The 16951-nt window shown below is 42.6% G+C and overlaps 1 protein-coding gene across 2 annotated transcripts in view; it reads left to right on the forward strand.

Moving 5' to 3' along the window:
• The window catches only part of DGKI (diacylglycerol kinase iota), a 395126-nt gene that overhangs the window by 174479 nt on the left and 203696 nt on the right, over positions 1–16951 (forward strand). For both annotated transcript variants that reach the window (XM_064487331.1, XM_031455444.2), the window contains exon 6: positions 3529–3594. In XM_064487331.1, the coding sequence (XP_064343401.1) occupies positions 3529–3594 (66 nt within the window). The remainder of the gene's footprint in view (positions 1–3528; positions 3595–16951) is intronic.

The following is a 16951-nucleotide window of genomic DNA, read 5'->3' on the forward strand; positions in this document are numbered from 1 at the left end:
AATATTATGAATTGAACTGACTGCTTTGAAAATAAAATTGAGCCATTGTGTATGCATTTCTGCTAACAGTACTGAATATAAACCCTGAAATAATGGATCACCGAGATTTTAACAACCATAAGTAATAGCCCTTTCCTTACCCAGTATTTGAAGATGGTATATGAATAATTCAGATTATTGATGAACAAAAAAAGATGCTATGGTTTTAGAAGGCTTACTTTGCTATCTTAACAGCAATATATCAACACTCATATTCACATTGTAAGGATCCTGAGTCTAAGTTCAGTAATTTCGAAGATATGAATAATAGTCAAAAGGAAATAGTGTGAAAAATTAAAGTGCTTGGGAAATAAGGATTATGAAACAGCAGTGATTCTATAGAAATTTTTTTTCTAACTGATAAAGACAGTTGACGATCCTTCAAAATGGTAACTACGTGATTTAATTGTCAAAGAAACTAGGTTTAGAATCTCATTCAATTCAATACACATTTATTTGATTTTACTTTGTTCCAGCTATGTTTAAGCAGCAGTAGAAGTAATTTATATCAGGCTTAAGCAGCCCTCTGCATAGATGCATGCGTGACATGTCAAATCACAGAGCTGTAGACTGGAGACAGTTACTCAGTTTCTGTAGTAGAGCTTTTGTTTAAGTTACTTTGTCTATGCCTTAATTTCCTACCTATTTTTGAGAAAGGATGATATTAAAAGTATTTAGCAACTTGCAGAGTCATAAATACTTAAAGAAACAGTTTTAAAATGTTCTCTTGTATTCCCTAAATAAACTAAACTGCATGGTATTATAAATCTGCTTATCAGACAAAATATGTTGCAGTGCAAATGATTCATTAAGTCAGTCTTCTAATTCAGGATAATTGTTGATTTGTAGAAATTGTTGGTTTAATCTTTTGATTAGAGCTGTCACTAGCTAAATAATCCCATGAGTCAGCCATGATTTCTCATAGGTAATTGCATCAAATTCTTCCATTTCCCTCCTCAAATTCTTAAACTGATAGTCATTAGGTGATTTATAATCTCAATAAGGAGAGAATTTCTCTTGGCATCAGTGATATTGTTCATTCTCTGCTTCTGCTAAAGTAACAGCAATTACAGTAAATTTTCCTATCTCTTCTAATACTGCCTGACATTTTTATATGTTCAGTATTTCCAGTACTGACTGTCACTGAAAGCATTTATTGAAGGAGCTTGAACCTGACCTTTCAGGGCGGAGGAAAGGCACTGTGGCAACACCGTGGTTAAGAGGCAGGCTTTGCTGCCAGCCTGCCTGGGTTTGAATCCTTGCCTGGGTTTGCAGCGCCTTACATTTGAAGTGACTGCTCTGTACCTTAGTTTGTCCTCTGTACAGTGAGGACAATAATGATAATTCAAGTCAAACCCTCTGATATCGTTGCCCTGTGATGATGTGAATCGGCGTACAGTACAGTTGGCAGTTGGCCCCAGTCCTCCCCAGCCCTTATTCTGAAACAGACAGTGGGCTTCTTACCTGAGTAAGTGGAAAGCTGGAGAGGTCTACCTCAGAAGCAGAGAGGTGAGGGGTCCAGTACCTTCATCCCCAGTAGAGTTTTTGCATGGACCTGATGGTATAGACATAACTAAGCAGGTCCCTGGACTTGCTGTCATTGTCCCAAAAGCCACAGCCAGCCATAGGACCCGAAATTGTTTATATTGATATTTAAGCTTGGCCAGAACCATCAATGGACGTGGCCCAGGCCTCTGAGTTTGTGGGGGGAACCCAGTGGCGTTGCCTGGGCCAGTATGATTGATTTTCAGAAGAGAGCTCCAGAATCTTGGAGACCTGTTCTACCAAAAATTAACATTCTAGTTGCTTAATAACGAGGAGGTAGAAATGATCTCCAATGTTGAGGGGAGTGAGGGGTGCTCTGGCAACAGGGAGGAGCTGGGAAGATGATGGGACACTAAACTGCAATTTATCAACCAATATAGAAATATTTCAGTATTTTAACAACTTAGGATTTTACTGGTATACACCAGCTAAACAGCACCTATACTCTTGAAAATTCTCATGAAAATTCAAATCATTACATATAAAGCATTTCTAAAAGTGCCTGACACAGAGTTGGTAGTCAGGAAACATTAACTATTATTATTAGCTTCTTTCTGAGAACAATACAAGAATTGTGTCCTTGTTTTATTAAACTGCCACCGTGGGAAAAGCAAGACAAAAGTAGACTAATTAGCAGGACCATTACATGTCTTTATATCTTATTATAGTTAAAAGACCATTATTCCTTCAGGATCTTTGTTTAGTTTTAATTTAAATTGGTTTGACATTATGAATAGAAATAGAGGTGGCATTTTGGAATTGATAACGCTAAGGCTCATTAAAGGTATCTTTGTCACTCTGAATTTCATGCCTTGATAGAACATTTTTTTCCCCCTCGACACTGATCTGCTTTCTGTTTCCCCCTCCACCCCGCCACCCCGTACTTAGAACAATGCCTGGGCAGTAGGCATTCGATAAGTGTTTGTTGGAAGACTGAATATATATTAAAGGGTCCTTTAAAGGGAAAGTGTGGGTTGTGACCTGACAATAGACATGTTAATTTCAGGTAAAGTCTATGTTCTCAGAAAAGGGCAGGAGAAAAACGTTAGCAAGTATTTTAGATTATTGGCCTGAGAGGGATGAGATGTGTGAGTCACTAGGGTTTACCTGCGCCATCAGTCCCGAAGACAGCTTTCTCTCTTATAAAGTACCCCAGCAGCAGTGGTGGTGGGTGCTCCTTGACCCTCTGCCCCAGGAGCGATTTGTCTGGGAGGAAAAGTACTTTCCATGTCTGCTACAGCTTAAGTCAGGGATAGACCTTGGGAGCTGATCTCGTCGAGGGTACCCGAGGGCCGTTGAAATGCATCAGCGCAAGACTTCGCGATATGCCCACGTCTCATCTTTGTCATCACTGTCCTTCAGTTTTTCTCTTCCTTCTCTTTAGCAAAAAATTCTCACCATCTAAGTCCTGACTTAGGAGATCTATGTCTTTCTGAGGATTTAATTTCTTTTGAGTTCTTTCTAGCTCAGATGTTTTTAGCACAGTGCCTGCCTGGCATTTAAAAAACATTAAATACATATTTGTTTTAAAAGATGGGCATCTTTGTCCTCCTCTCCTTCACTTTTTCACTCTTTCAAGGACATTTCTTTTACCTGCCTCAGTTACCTCCCAGCCCAAGGTCACAAATCTGCACAGCGGCTTACTAGAACGACAGTAGAGTGTGGCCATTTGCCACGAGGAAGCCGCGGAAGGAGGCCATGATTAATGGTTTCTACAAATACAAAAGGTCACTGAGGATGGAGACTTAGCTTCTTTTTCTATTTTTTCTGAGTAGATTCGTGTTTATTGTAAAACAAATCACACACACATACATATTTGTTTTTGTGCTAAGATGGGCTTAGATGATGATTTACAGAAATCTCTATTCTTAAAACATTAAAAAAAAAAACTAATATTGGGGTTTGCAAATTGAAACCTATTCATTTCATTTTGTTTTCCCACAGAATTTTGTGCGTCATCACTGGGTGCACAGGCGCCGGCAGGAGGGAAAGTGTAAGCAGTGTGGTAAGGTAAGGGGCCCGCACCCCACGGCCCATGCAGGAGCTCCTCTGGCCCTTGCCAGCTCGTGAGGTAGACGGTTTCTGTCCCCTGAATCCTTATTTCTCCAGGCCTCTTTCCTTTAGAGGTATTTTGTTTGTTCTAGAACTCACTACAAGGGGCAGTGGTCTTCATACAAAGAATTAGCACGTTGTAAGAGAGATGGATGGGCTTCTACGGTGAATTTCATTGTGGATAGTTAAAGAGGGATACTTCCTACTCTGTTAAAAGCCCCTCCTGAGGTCTGATGGCCCACCTTCCTTCTTTGAGCATCGACAGAAAGTCAGTAGGTTGTCAAGTAGCACTTCTTGGGTTGATATGTTGTGTCTGAGCAGAACTGTGTAGAACGACAGCTTGGAAGCAAGAAGTGTGTTGCTCTCTTAGGAGACTATCCACTTCCTGGAAAGAGATGCCCTTCTCATCTGGTCGTTTATGCCTACTGTCTCTCTTAGTATGACTGGCTACAGGCCCCTCGGGGTGCAGGGCTGCTGAAAAGAGTGAAGTGAGGGTCTGAGAGCTGCTAGCTCTGCAGATTCCACGTTAGTGACCCTAACAGGTTTGTGTTATGGCTTTTTTTCAATGTACAAAGATCTACTTTAGGAATGAAAGGATCCTTTGGGGAAGTGAACTGGGTGGTGAATCATACTACAAAGATTTTTTTTTTAAATGACATCGACATAAACTGATTCAATAAAGGGAAAGTTTTGATTTGGTAGCGAGCAAGATAGTTTGGGAGAATGCATTCCTCATCAATTACTTTCTAATTTACTTATTTGTTTGTGTGACTCCTCTGGGTCCAACACTGGCGTGAGCTGACCAGTATGGCTCGTTTGACCGCAGAGGGGTGCCAGGAAGTTTTGGCCCCCTGAGTAGTGTTGAGGGTGAGTGAGAGACTTGGAAAAAGTTTGATTAACTTTGCTGTTTGCCCAGTGCTGGAAAGAAAGTAATGCTGTAGCCATTGGTTACCAGGCTCTTCTTTGGAAGGCTACACACTTTGGCCTCAAGGGTATGGCCCTCCATTATAACTGGTATTATCTCCTCTGGTTCAACACAGTGACTCTGCTGGTTCCTTTCTAGCTTGTAAAGAAGACATACGAAGTAGGTTAAAAGAGGGAGTAGGCAAAAAGAGGAGGAGGAGGAGGAGGGAGGGGCAGTTGAAAGAGTCTTCCGGGCCTTGTAACATGGCTGGGAGGTCAGCCCTCTGCTCTCACGTGACCTTCCTTCATTGGGTCCGTCTGTTCCTTCCCTTTCTGGTGTTGCCCAGGGGCTGATGGATTTTCTCTAGTGGGTGGATTGTAGACTCTACAACTTTCCCATAAGAATGTGTGCATGTGTGGGCATAAGAGGGAAGAAACGGGTAGGCAGGCACGGCTGGTGCTGAGGTCAGGTGGACAGTAGGGAGGATCCGGTTAAGCAGCTTCTTCACTTTGAAAAAAATGCTTTCCCTGGACAGCCTAGTAGCTGGCCCCACCTCAGCAGCTTTCAAGCCATAATAGATGTCGAGGGATTTTATTAAAAGAAAATCGATAACCGTTTTATATCTTGTGACAAGTATTCCCTAGGGTCATATTACAACTGCCTCTTCTGGCCATGTCTTCTGTTGGCATGGTCACCCGAAGGGGAAGAGCTGGACACCCTGCACTCTGAGCTGCTGTGACCGTGTCTCTCTTCCTGCCCAGTGTCCCCAGGGCACCATCTTGCAGCACTCACAGCTCTCTGCCCGTCATAGTGATGGTGGGGAAGTCTGTGATCCTAACTCTCCACCGAGGGTTCCCATACTATTGTACTGTTAGATTCATCTCCTGTGTTTTTTATCTAGCTGTTTATGAAGAGAGACTTAAGCAATAGTGGCATGGGATGCTCTTAAACCTGTGTCTTTTTGCTGGATAATAAATAACCTTTCTTTGGATCTTGGCTTCTACCCTGGATTAGAGGAAAGCTAGTGGCTCTCTTTCCACCTGCAGATCAAGTGATGGAAGATTCATTTCCAGCGTTGGTGCTGTGCATTGTTTTCATCAGTAGAGCTGTACGTTCTTACATATCCAGAGGTTCCTAAACCATCCCCCATATGCACATACACACTTCTATACACATTGTGCCATAATCTATCCATTGGGATGGGGTAAGAAATACTTCACTTAGAAAAACTTCTTTTTAAAAAAAGAGTGGTTTGAAAAACTTGGGGGTTGTTAGGGAGTGTTTATGGTTAAGAGTGTTTGTGGTTTCACTTTCTACTTTTAAAATCTATAATTATGTAAATATTTGGACTGATTTTCTCTCAAGCCTTGAGTATGTGTCTGGCTGAGTGTGTGGCATTTAATGACTATCAGATGAGACATCTCATGATTCATTTGTTCAGTTGCTTTGACATTCTCTGACTACAGGCAGCCATGCTTATCACCGTCACGTAGTTCAACATTGTTTTCATTCATAGTCCTGTCTTATGTCTGAGTTAGGGTCCAGGCAGGAAAGAAGTCTCACACTGAAATTATATAATTTGATGAGCATTTAATAAAGAGTATTTAAAATTTGTGAGCAGAAAAGAAACTATAAGGGATAGTGAAAACCTCGGAGGCTTGTAACAGCTGGGAGCCGTGGTCAAGCCAATTGTAAAGGATGTCCTGGAGAGGACCCCTTCACAGGAGCTGTGAGCTTTAGTCATGAGACTTAGCCAGCCCAATATGGTCTACCACTAGGGGAATGAATATCCCATCTTTACTCACCTTCAACCCCAAGTGGCCAAGCCCAATAGAAACCAGAGCACAAGGGCATTGTTGAGGCAATCTGTAAAAGTTCACTTTTGACGACAGGACAAGGGGTGGAGAAGGATAGAGAATGGATCTGCAGGGGCAGTGGGGTTGATCTGGCATCCATATTCAGTCAGTGGTTAAAAGAAGCTGCACACTTACTCTGCAAAAATACCTCTTTCCTGATCTTCAGCGGGTCTGCACATTACATTCATTCAATCAACAGCACCTTAAAAATTCAATATGCAAAGAAAAAATATAGTCATGATTATCACTAATTTTACCTTTCATTTTTAAAGGAACCATCCAAACCCAGCATTATGGTAATTGTGGAAATTTGCTTGTCAATCACAATTTGAAATTCTTATCTTTAATTGCTTCATTTAGAAACATATATAAAGGTTATAAAAGTAAACAAGCTAATCTTTTAAAACTTAAAATTTTACATTTCAAACATCAAATCTTGAAAGCAGTTTTTAATACAGGAACACATAGTCTAGCTTTTGGTTACATTTTTGATACCTTCCAGTTTCCTCACCAAACATGCAGCATTATGATTTATTTGGCCATAAAGTAAATGTACTTTTGTATATAGTTAGATTAAGTAACTTGAACAGCATGTAGCATTAATTAAATGGGAAAATGTCAAAACGACTCTGTATTGCAATGAATATTATTAAAATTAATTTAAAATGAACTTGTGCAGTAACTAAAATACACCCATCTAAGGCAAGTATCCTTCACAGCATTTCTGTATTATAAACATGACAAAATGATTTGAGGCATTCCATAGGGGTGTGATTGAGATATGGATGACTAGTGAGAGAGATTAGAAAGTCCAAAAATAATAGGAAGTGACCTGGAGCTTTTGGGGATGTTCTGTTATCAACTTGAAGCACCATCCTTAAATAATGTAGAAATGTGTGGGCCCTGGAGGTCAGCTTTCAAGAGACCCTGCAAAGTTAGGGACGAGAAAGGGAGTTGAAGTTCAAGACCATGCACTAGTGTGGTGGGTCTGGCTATTTGCCTACCTGTCTGTTTGTCCAGCTAAACAGAGGAATTGTCTGCCATTAGCTTTGGGAGGATTGTTGAGGATGTAAAGTGGGTAATACATTAAGGCCGAAGAAATCAAGCCTGTCCTTGGAGCCTGCGCCAACATAGCGCTGGGAAGCCTGACTTTTCTTTCTGCCCTTGGCTGAGTGTCAAGAAAGGAAATGAAGGCAACCACCATCCTATTCCCTGCTTCCATGCATTTGACTGTTTTAGATTCTTCATACAAGTGGTATCATCCAGGATGTAGTATTTGTCCTTCTGTGTCTGGTTTATTTCGCCGAGTGTAATGTCCTCCAGATTCATTGGGGGAAGGGGTAACGGAGGGTAGTCAGCGTGTACAAAGTTTCAGTGATGCAACGTGAATGAGTCCTTGAGATCTGCTGGACAGCATAGTGGCTGTAGTTAACAGTGCTGTGTTGTATGCTTGAAAGTTTGCTGAGAGGGTGGGTGTTAAGTGTTCTTATCACAGAAGATAATAGCCAAGGAGGGCAGGAGGAAGCTTTTGGAGGTCATGGATATGTTTATAGCATAGATTGTGGTGATGGTTTCACAGGTGGACACTTGTCTCCAAGCTCATCAAGTTGTACATATTAACCATGTACAGCTTTTTTGTATGCCATTCATGCTTCAAAGTGATTTTAAAAAGCGGGTACAGCGGCGGAGAGCTCAGAAGCTGTGCTCTTTGCTGCAGTGCCCAGGTGGTTAAGTCACTCAGTTCTCGCCTGCTACTGGCACTGCTGCCCTGGGCTTTGATGGCCAGTGTTCTAGTAGTTAGAGCCAATGTGATGCTCTGGTCACTCAGGTTCTTACCGCTCTTTCTTCAGAAATGCCTTTGCTAGTGAAGGCACTGGGACTGTGCAGAGGGAGGAGTTGAACTGCCCTGCACAACAGAGGCCTCAGCCTGTCCCATAAGGAGCTGGAATAACCCCTCAGAGTTGCCCTGCCTTGACCACTTACTGGATGTGAGCTGTCCTTGGCCGGGGTGACTCTTTTAGGCTTAGGGCAGTGTATGGAAAGGTGACTTCTTTGAAAGTCATCAGCCTCCAACACTTCTGTCACCTGCGAGAATGAGATGAGTGCCTCAGGGCTGCAGCACAGCCACCTGGGTGGAACATCCCAGCATCCACTACAGTCCAACCCTTGTGCTTCTCAGAATCACTTGCTTCATAAAATACATCTTCAGGAAAGCTCCTTCAGGATTCTGGTTGGTCTTATTTCCTGGGGAAACACGTAAGAGGAAGGCTGGTGGGAGAAACTACAGCCCTCTCTGTGGCGGCTGGTCTGACACCTGCAACTAATGTTCCTCATCTCCCTCGACCCCCCTTTCTGTCGTCACCTCACTCTCAACTAACACTTCTGGGCCAGGTAACAGTCTCTTTGGGCGACTGTAACAGAATACTGTAGATTGGATAGCTTAAAAACAACGGAAATTTATTTCTCAGTCTAGAGGCTGGAGTCCAAGGTCGAGATTTTGGCAGATTCAGTTTCTGGGGAGAGCCTACTTCTTATTCATTGACGACCATCTTCTTTCCATGTCCTCACATGGTAGGAGGAACAAGGGAGCTCTAAAGGTCTCTTCTATGAGGACAGTAATCCCACGGTGAGGGCTCCACTCACACGATCTAATCACCCTCCAAAGACCCTACCTCCAAGTACCAGTTAGGTTTCAACATACACATTTTGAGGGGCACACGCATTTAGTCTCTAGCAGTGACCTACTTGGTGGAGTCATGAAGACCTTTACCCTAAGCAGTCTGATCCCATGGTCTTGGCAGCTGCCCTTGTCAATCACCAGAAGTTTCCAAAGCATTAGAAAGGATGCCCCAGTCGACAGTCTGGGTGCCAGATCTTTTCTTCCTGCCTCCTTTGCCAAGTAACAACTCTGCCTCCACCAAATGATCAGGGTCAAGATGGTAACTCGCCAAGATGGTGACCCCTTCCTGTGCCTGCTAGTGTTTTGACACAAAGATGCCGAAGGAGCTGGGTGCAGTGGTAGTTGAAGGTTTGAGGGCCTCCTGTTATGTCCCATGGTGGAGATATTTCCCATCTGGTATTCAGACTCTCAGAGCCCGGAGTTGACTTGTTTCCTACACAAATTCCCCAAGTGGGCCGATGGGAATGATAGCAGGCAAGGCTCATCCTACTGTCACTTCTTGGTCTCTGCATCCATGTGTTTTACCGTGGAAACATAGCACCATTAAATGATCATGGATTTGGTAAGCATCCTGAGATCAGAGGATGGTGCTCATAGGGTACCCTGTCAAAGTTGAAGCCTATGTTACATCTTCAAAAGACCATTTCGTGTCTGTCAGGCCCACACTTTCTGGGTGGTGTGGGATGTGATAGGACCTATGTGTATCCCATGGCCAAACGCCCACCCCTGCACACTGGATTCTCTAGTCTGATTAAACATTGTACAAGATCCTGTGTTGGTAAGTCAAACACTCTATAAGTCCGTGCATAGTAGCACTGACTGAGGCCCTGCGGAAGAGAAAGGGAAACCTGTACCTGGAATATATGCTGATTCCAGTCAAGGTGGCTTGCTGCCCCTTCCAGAGTGGAAGGAGTTTAGTGTAATCAATTTGCCACCAAGCAGCTGTTGCTTTCCTTTGAGGGCTGGTGCCATATGGGATGCTCAGCTTTGGTATCTTTTGCTAGTGGGTTAGACAGTCAGCAGTGGTGGTGGCGGAGGCCCATGCTGTTGGACCCCAGCATAGCGTTCACCACTGCCATCAAGGCTCCTCCACTTCTGAGCCCATTGTGCTATGGATGGCTCATGACCGAGCGTGGTGTCTGAGTTGTTATGTCTAAGGGTTTAGTTCTCACACGGCGACTGCTCTCTGGTGGGCATTAACGTGCATACAGTGATCTTCACTTTGTACCTTATGTTCATCCACATGCCTCTTCCCCTGACCTCCTATTTCCTTTCAGGCCCCTGACCAACCAGCCATGTCATTCACCACTGCCTGTAGGTCATTAGGTATTCTTTTATCAGGCTACTTATCTTTTCCTACAAGGATGGGGACCAGCTACTCCCCCTGAAGTCATGTCCATTGGGAGGACTTCTCACACCTCTCGGGGCCACTCCTGAGTAGGTTTCAGTGAAGCAGTCGTCCACTTTGGGCCTGCACTCATAGGCCAAGTTGACCCATCCATGAACCAATCACAGCCTTTTCCTTCTCTTTCCGGTGGCTATTAGGGATCCCCAGATTTCCATAAGTGTGAGTTGAATGAGAGGCCTAGTATTATAGACGGGGATGATCTGGGGGGTCTGAGCTACCTACGCATGTGTCTTACTTGTGCTCTTTGGTACTGCTCATGCCAGATCCAAGATGTTCCCATTTGGATGTAACGATGGATTGCAGCTGGGCCCACCCAGCCGTGTGATTTAGTGGTCTGACAGAACCCAGTTCATGACTCTGGTTACTTGTGAGCAGGTATTCCTCCACCAGAACATAGTAACATGCCAGGAGCTGTTTTTCTGAAAGATACACAGATCTCTCTCCCGCGGATGGCACAAGCTCGTTTCAGAATCCTAGAGTTTGCACTGTGATTCTCCTGGCGGTGCTTGTCGTGAACTCCGCAGGGCATCTTTCCTCCCGCCCAGTGCCATGGCGCCTGCTGTGAGTGACAGGACCTGCTGCAGAGCTGTTCCATGTTCTGTGCTCCACTCTAAGCTGGCGGCATTAAATATCATCCAGTAAATCAACTGGGGCAGTGTTCCTATGTGGAATATGCTGCCCCTGGAACCCAGAGAGGCCTGCAGAGTGCTGTGCTTCGTTCTTTGTGGTCAGAATTGTGAAATGCAATCATTTGTCCTTTAGATTGGACAGAATATCCTAGCGTGCATGCCCTGGCCCACTGAAGATTCACTGATGTGTGGGACCTCCGATTCTTCATAGGGCTTATTTCCTCACCCTTTGTCTCACCAAAACCTCCAATATACTTGCCACTTTCTCATCCACCTTAACATGATGCCTCTAATAAGGTGGACCAAATGGTATTCTGCAGAATGTTCACATGGTTCAGGCTCCTTTGCACTATATTTAGATAAGATTCAGAAAAATTAAATGCTCTGTCACAAGGCTGTGAAAGTCTACTGTTAACAGTACCATGTAAATGAAAACAATTTTTGACTCTGCTTTCAGAGAGGGATGGAAAATAATTCATTTGCTAAGTCAATGACCATAGGTCATATAGCCAAGGCCAAGAGATCCCAAATTTGGCACAGTAGTTGCAGTTAGAGTGTACTAGGTTGAATTTGAGGTAGTCCAGCCTCATTTTTTAGTGTGTCTGATTTTGTAGGAGCCCAACAGGTGAATTAAATGGGGGATATTTTGGGGAATGCCACCACTGCCTCCTTTAGTCTGTAAGGGTGGCATATCAAGAGGTAGTTTTAAAAAATATACACAGCAGCATTATCAACTTTCAGAATTCATCATTTATGTCATCTAACACCTGTTACTTCTGAGAGTGTGACATTCGTTTTGCTACTACTGAGAGGGCAGCTGGAGAGTTTCACCTGGCCTTTCCTGCTGTGCTAGCACTTAAACAACAGGCCAAGAAACCGAAATGAGAGTTCTGCCCAAAGCCCAGTACGCTCACCACTATTACACAGGTAGAGACCAGGGGAAATAACCCTGGAGGGTTTGTGAACACAGTAGACTCTCTAAGCCATTCCTCATCCAGGATTCCTTTTTTTTTTTTTTTTTTTTTTGACTGGACTTCATACATCCCTACTCTAATAAGGAATCATGATACTGCTTCATAGCCGGTGCTTGGGTGTACATGTCAACTTGGACTCTCGTCCATCAGTGTTTAAACTATTAGGACATGTCTTCCTTCCCCATGTACAACTACCCGAGTAAATGGACCAAGTAGTTCCTTTTATGTAGAGTCTGGGGAAGTGTTGCCATGGACCCTTGCTGTGATGTTGCAAGATTCTTCTCCTGGGGACTTGCCCTCTCCTTCAATCAATGGATTCTAGCTTTGAAAACTGGCTTTTGTCCAGAAAGGGGACAAAATGTATGCCTCCTTCTTGGAGCATTTGCCCTTATGGCTCTTGATCCTCCATTCTAGATTGCGTTTGACCGCGTTGATTGAGTAATACCTCTTTTATCTGATGATGCATCTTGCCTCTAGGGAGGTCGTGCTGTACTGAACACTTGGTAGCTCTCTGTAGGTCAAGCCCCCATGGCTACCACTTCAGTCTTGCAGTAATTGCACCCACCTTGCTTCAGTGGTTAAGTGCTGCCACATGTTCCACATTATTTGGGAATTTTATAACCCCAGTTGCTATCAGCACGCTCACTCTGTAAGGATTCCTTACCCTCGGGCCTCACCTACAGAGGAGATGACACCCTTCTCACCAACACATTTCTTATTGCTTTAGTAAGTGGAGTGTCCTTTGGGCCACAGTCAACCAATGGGCTTCCCAGCTGTATCTGGCATGCCACTGCAACTCCAGCTTGCCTGTTTTCTGTGAGACTTTGATTGCTTCTTCCTCTATCACAGCAATTCTGGCGTTGCTACTTCACTTAAAATTAACATGCACTGTTTTTTTGGCTCAAGTCTTCAAATGCTATCCTAGTATTAGTGTTGGCAACTTAGTTTTAGCATCGTCTTCTGGGGTTCCTGATAATGTGTTAAATTCTCTATCGCAGACGAGGGCTCCCACACTGAGAGACTCTCCTATATCCAGCTTTAAGTTCTGCCCCTATTTGTCCTGTTCCCTCAGGACCCAGTCCCATAAACACCTTCGCGTTCCCGCTCGACCTATTGGTTGGGTCCTGCAGCTAGATCTTTTGAGATGTCGTCTTTTCTCTCTCTCAGCAGTCTCTGCACTTTCCTGGCTGGGTACCTGGGTGTGAAAAGATTATTAAGTCATCTGAGACACCACTAGGAAGAATAGATCTAACACTAGGCTGGCATTTGAAACTTCAGCAAAAAAAACAGTCCGTATTAAGTGGGGGAGCAACACCAGAATTGCTGTGACAGAGGAGCCAGCAATCAAAACCTCACAGAAACAGGCAAACTGGAGTTGCTATATTTGGGACAGCTGGAATACCCATCACTTGACTATAAAACCCCAAAGCGAAGTCAAAACTATTTCTAGATAGCAGAATCCTTTCTAAGGCATACATTGTACAGTGATATTCTTTGACATAAATTCATGAAGCCAGGAGGGGCACAATCTGAGTAATTTCGGTAAATTTTGTAGGTTTTTTTCTCAACTGCAGGCTGCTGTAGCAGCATAGTCTGCACAAAAGAAAGTGGTGTTAGTTTCACCAGCAGAAGAGCATTTTCCTCAGTTAAGGGTGAAGAGCACAGCCAGTTATTTCCTGGAATGTCATATTGTTAGCCAGGTGATTATATAGCTTCTCTAAATATCTGTCATGATTTGTAGTTGGTAACTGTGGTAATGTCAGTCCTGTCTTTTAAAAATACAGTTTTTGTTACACAGAAAATTTCATGAAAACAGCTTGCTTGGTGAATACTATCAGCATTAAAATTATAACTTTTATTGGTAAGGTCACCAGTTATGGGTCGATCAGAGCTGAACATGGAAATTAATTTTCATGGACGACCATTATTATAATTTTAGCTGGTTGCATCATTAGGTAAATACTTTCATATAAGGAACTTCCCTGCTCTTCTAGGACAAAGATATAAACCCAACACTAAAAGTCTTGTATGCAGTTTTGGCGATATTGAATATTAACGCTAAGTATCTGTATAAAGCATTTTTATCCTAGAATCAGAATGGTCATAAAAAATAGGAAATATAAACATCACAGTTAAAATAGTTAACATGTAAATTGAAATGTAAATCGGTGACCATTGTAATAGGTTTAATTTCAATTATACCTTAATTACAAGGTTAGGCTATCCTTCCATGAAGTCATCTGCCTGTGATAAAAATGTTCAGGACGTCACCTCTTAGCCTCTTCATTACAGTCTGACCAATTTGTGTTTACAGTGCTATTTTGTATTGAGAATCCTGTACCCCAAATTCTGCTTTTCCCAACTCCCACAAGAGAGACTCAATTTATGACCCGTATCTTGTAGCAGGGGCCTTTGGATAAATTATGGAAAAATCAGAAACTGAAAATACTAAGACTGACTGCTTGTGATTAATATATTGTAGTTACCAACAGAAGAATGGAGGGACGCAGAAGGCTCTACTGAGGAATAATAAAATGTCAATCTGTGTGTGTGAGTTGGTGATTACCCTTGAACGAGGGTGTATTATGAACAATAAGGGCCCTGATAAATTTTCAGAGGCTATAATTAATGCCATAATGTATGTTAAACCCAATGGACCAGAATTTAGATTTTTCAAAGATAATTCTGATAAAGCAATGGTGGAGTCACCTAATTGGCAGCACTGTCAGAAGTTACAGACACTGCCCCTTACAATTCCATTTATAAAGGCATTGTTTATTTTAATTTAATTTAGATGACTTCATAGGTTTGTATTTTGAAAATCATGAATACTTATCAAAATTTTAGCTTAACACCAGTACAATTAGTATAGGAAGCTTTAGGAAGTTCAGGTAAATAAGATTTTCTATGAATAAATAAACCCTAATCTTGCATACATTAGGATAATAGTACCATTTTCACTCATGAGAGCCAAAGAAAAGGTGTGTTACAAAACTAGCCTAATGTTCAGTGATTCTCATTGCCAGCCAAGGGTACACATACTTGTGGAAAACTGGGCTGAATAGTTTGTTAAATAGGAAAAGTCAACAATTTGCTTGTATAGGGAAGGAGATCAGTTTGTGGAGGCTTTGCTAATTAAAGACTGAAGGCTGAGCTCTGGATAGGACAGAATTAGCCCATAAGTCTATGGATCATTGGTTAAAACAATAATAAAAATGTCCCTTTTTATTAGAAAAAAGGTTTCAATTAGATTGGAGTGAGTTTGCAGGTGGTTCACTCAAAGGTCAAACAAATGTCATTTTTTATTGGTTAGAAGAACGTTTCAATGAGGTTGGTGTGGGTCCGCACCTGGGTCACTCAAAGGTCTTAGTTACTCATCAGCTTCAGCTGGTGAAACGCTTAAACGTCACGGGTGTTCGTCAGCTTCCGCTGGTTAAAAGCAGTTGCTTTGGAACAGCACAACCAGTCTGAGATCTGCTCTGACTGGAAAAGTTTTCTTTTACTTTAGTAAGTATCAAATTGCTATGGTATTTTTATCCCACTGGGTAAGTTTACAAGAGCACTGTGATAGTTTTATTTTAAGATTTCAGTTTTATTTTGCTAGATATAGTGAGCTTTGCATCTAATGCTGATGAACATTTTAGCTATTAAATGTGAAATATATAAAAGAGTGCATTTTTCAAAAATGATAGGGAGTATTTGAGCAAAGTCTTTGAAGTTCTCTGTTTTAAGATAAATATTTATTTGGTCTTAGTTTATAATTCCCTTGGGTTTGCCTTTTGTATTATGCCAGTAGGTATGGAACGGTTTATTTTGCTGTTGGTGGTTAGAGTTTTGGAGGCAAGAGCAGTATCAACTCTTGTGTTAAATCAAATCAAATTAAACAGGGAATCAGGCTACGGTCAGGAAATTCCCTCTTCCAAACCTCAGTTCAATACGTAAACAATAAAATCGTTTGTTTTAAGTAAAGCCCTTTTTCCTGGTTTCAGCCAAGGCTGTAAAACTGAGTGCTGTTTGTTACGTGCCGTGGATTACATAAGAAACAGAGGCAACAGAGCTCTAGCTGCTCAGAATAAATGTTGTTTAAACTTTATTCCGAAAAACTCCAAGTTTACCTCCCAAAGTTCTTGGTATTTGTAATTCTGAGGTCAGTGAGATCTAAAGCATCTGACCTCAACTGCCTATTTTCCTCTTTAACAGTGATGAGCAAAATCGCCCTTTAAATTCAAAGTCTGTTGAAATTCAGTCAGGGCATCTGTCAGTACCATCATAGCAGGTTTGGGCCAGTATTTAAAAGTGGGTAACTAGGAATCTGACTCTGGCTGTGCTGAGATCCCAGCCAGAGCCTCCCCACTGCAGGTGGTCTGTGGGAGCTTTGTCTGTGAAGGCTCCAATGTGGTTCTATTTATGTTTTTATGTGACAGTAACCCTGAAGCCATGGCTGCTGTGACTCTACCAGGCTAGAATCCTAAACAAAGCGTAGAGCTGGTTACCATCAGGCTCGTTTTGAAGGGACCTACCACAATTTTGCATAAGCTCAGTGCCTAGTGCCCCGGTCATGGCTGGCCTCGTCTGTTTCCAGTATATCGGCCTGGCTGTCAGGGCCACACTGGGCTATATGTTCCTCCCTGAGGTCAGAAGGCCAATATTCAGTAGAGAAAGGGGTGGGCAAATCCATTCACTCTGTACCATGGAACAGAACATTACACATGACACACTGGACGACTTTGTCAGCAAGGGGTTGGAAGAGGGTCCAGCAGTAAGTGCACTCCCTCATGTATACTGTGTTACAAAGAACTTTTCAAATGCATGGTCTCGTTCGGTGCTTGTAACCATTCAGGGGTGTTGGAGAAGTTTATATTTT

Source organism: Camelus dromedarius, chromosome 7 (genome assembly GCF_036321535.1).
Source record: "Camelus dromedarius isolate mCamDro1 chromosome 7, mCamDro1.pat, whole genome shotgun sequence".
NCBI lineage: Eukaryota > Metazoa > Chordata > Mammalia > Artiodactyla > Camelidae > Camelus > Camelus dromedarius.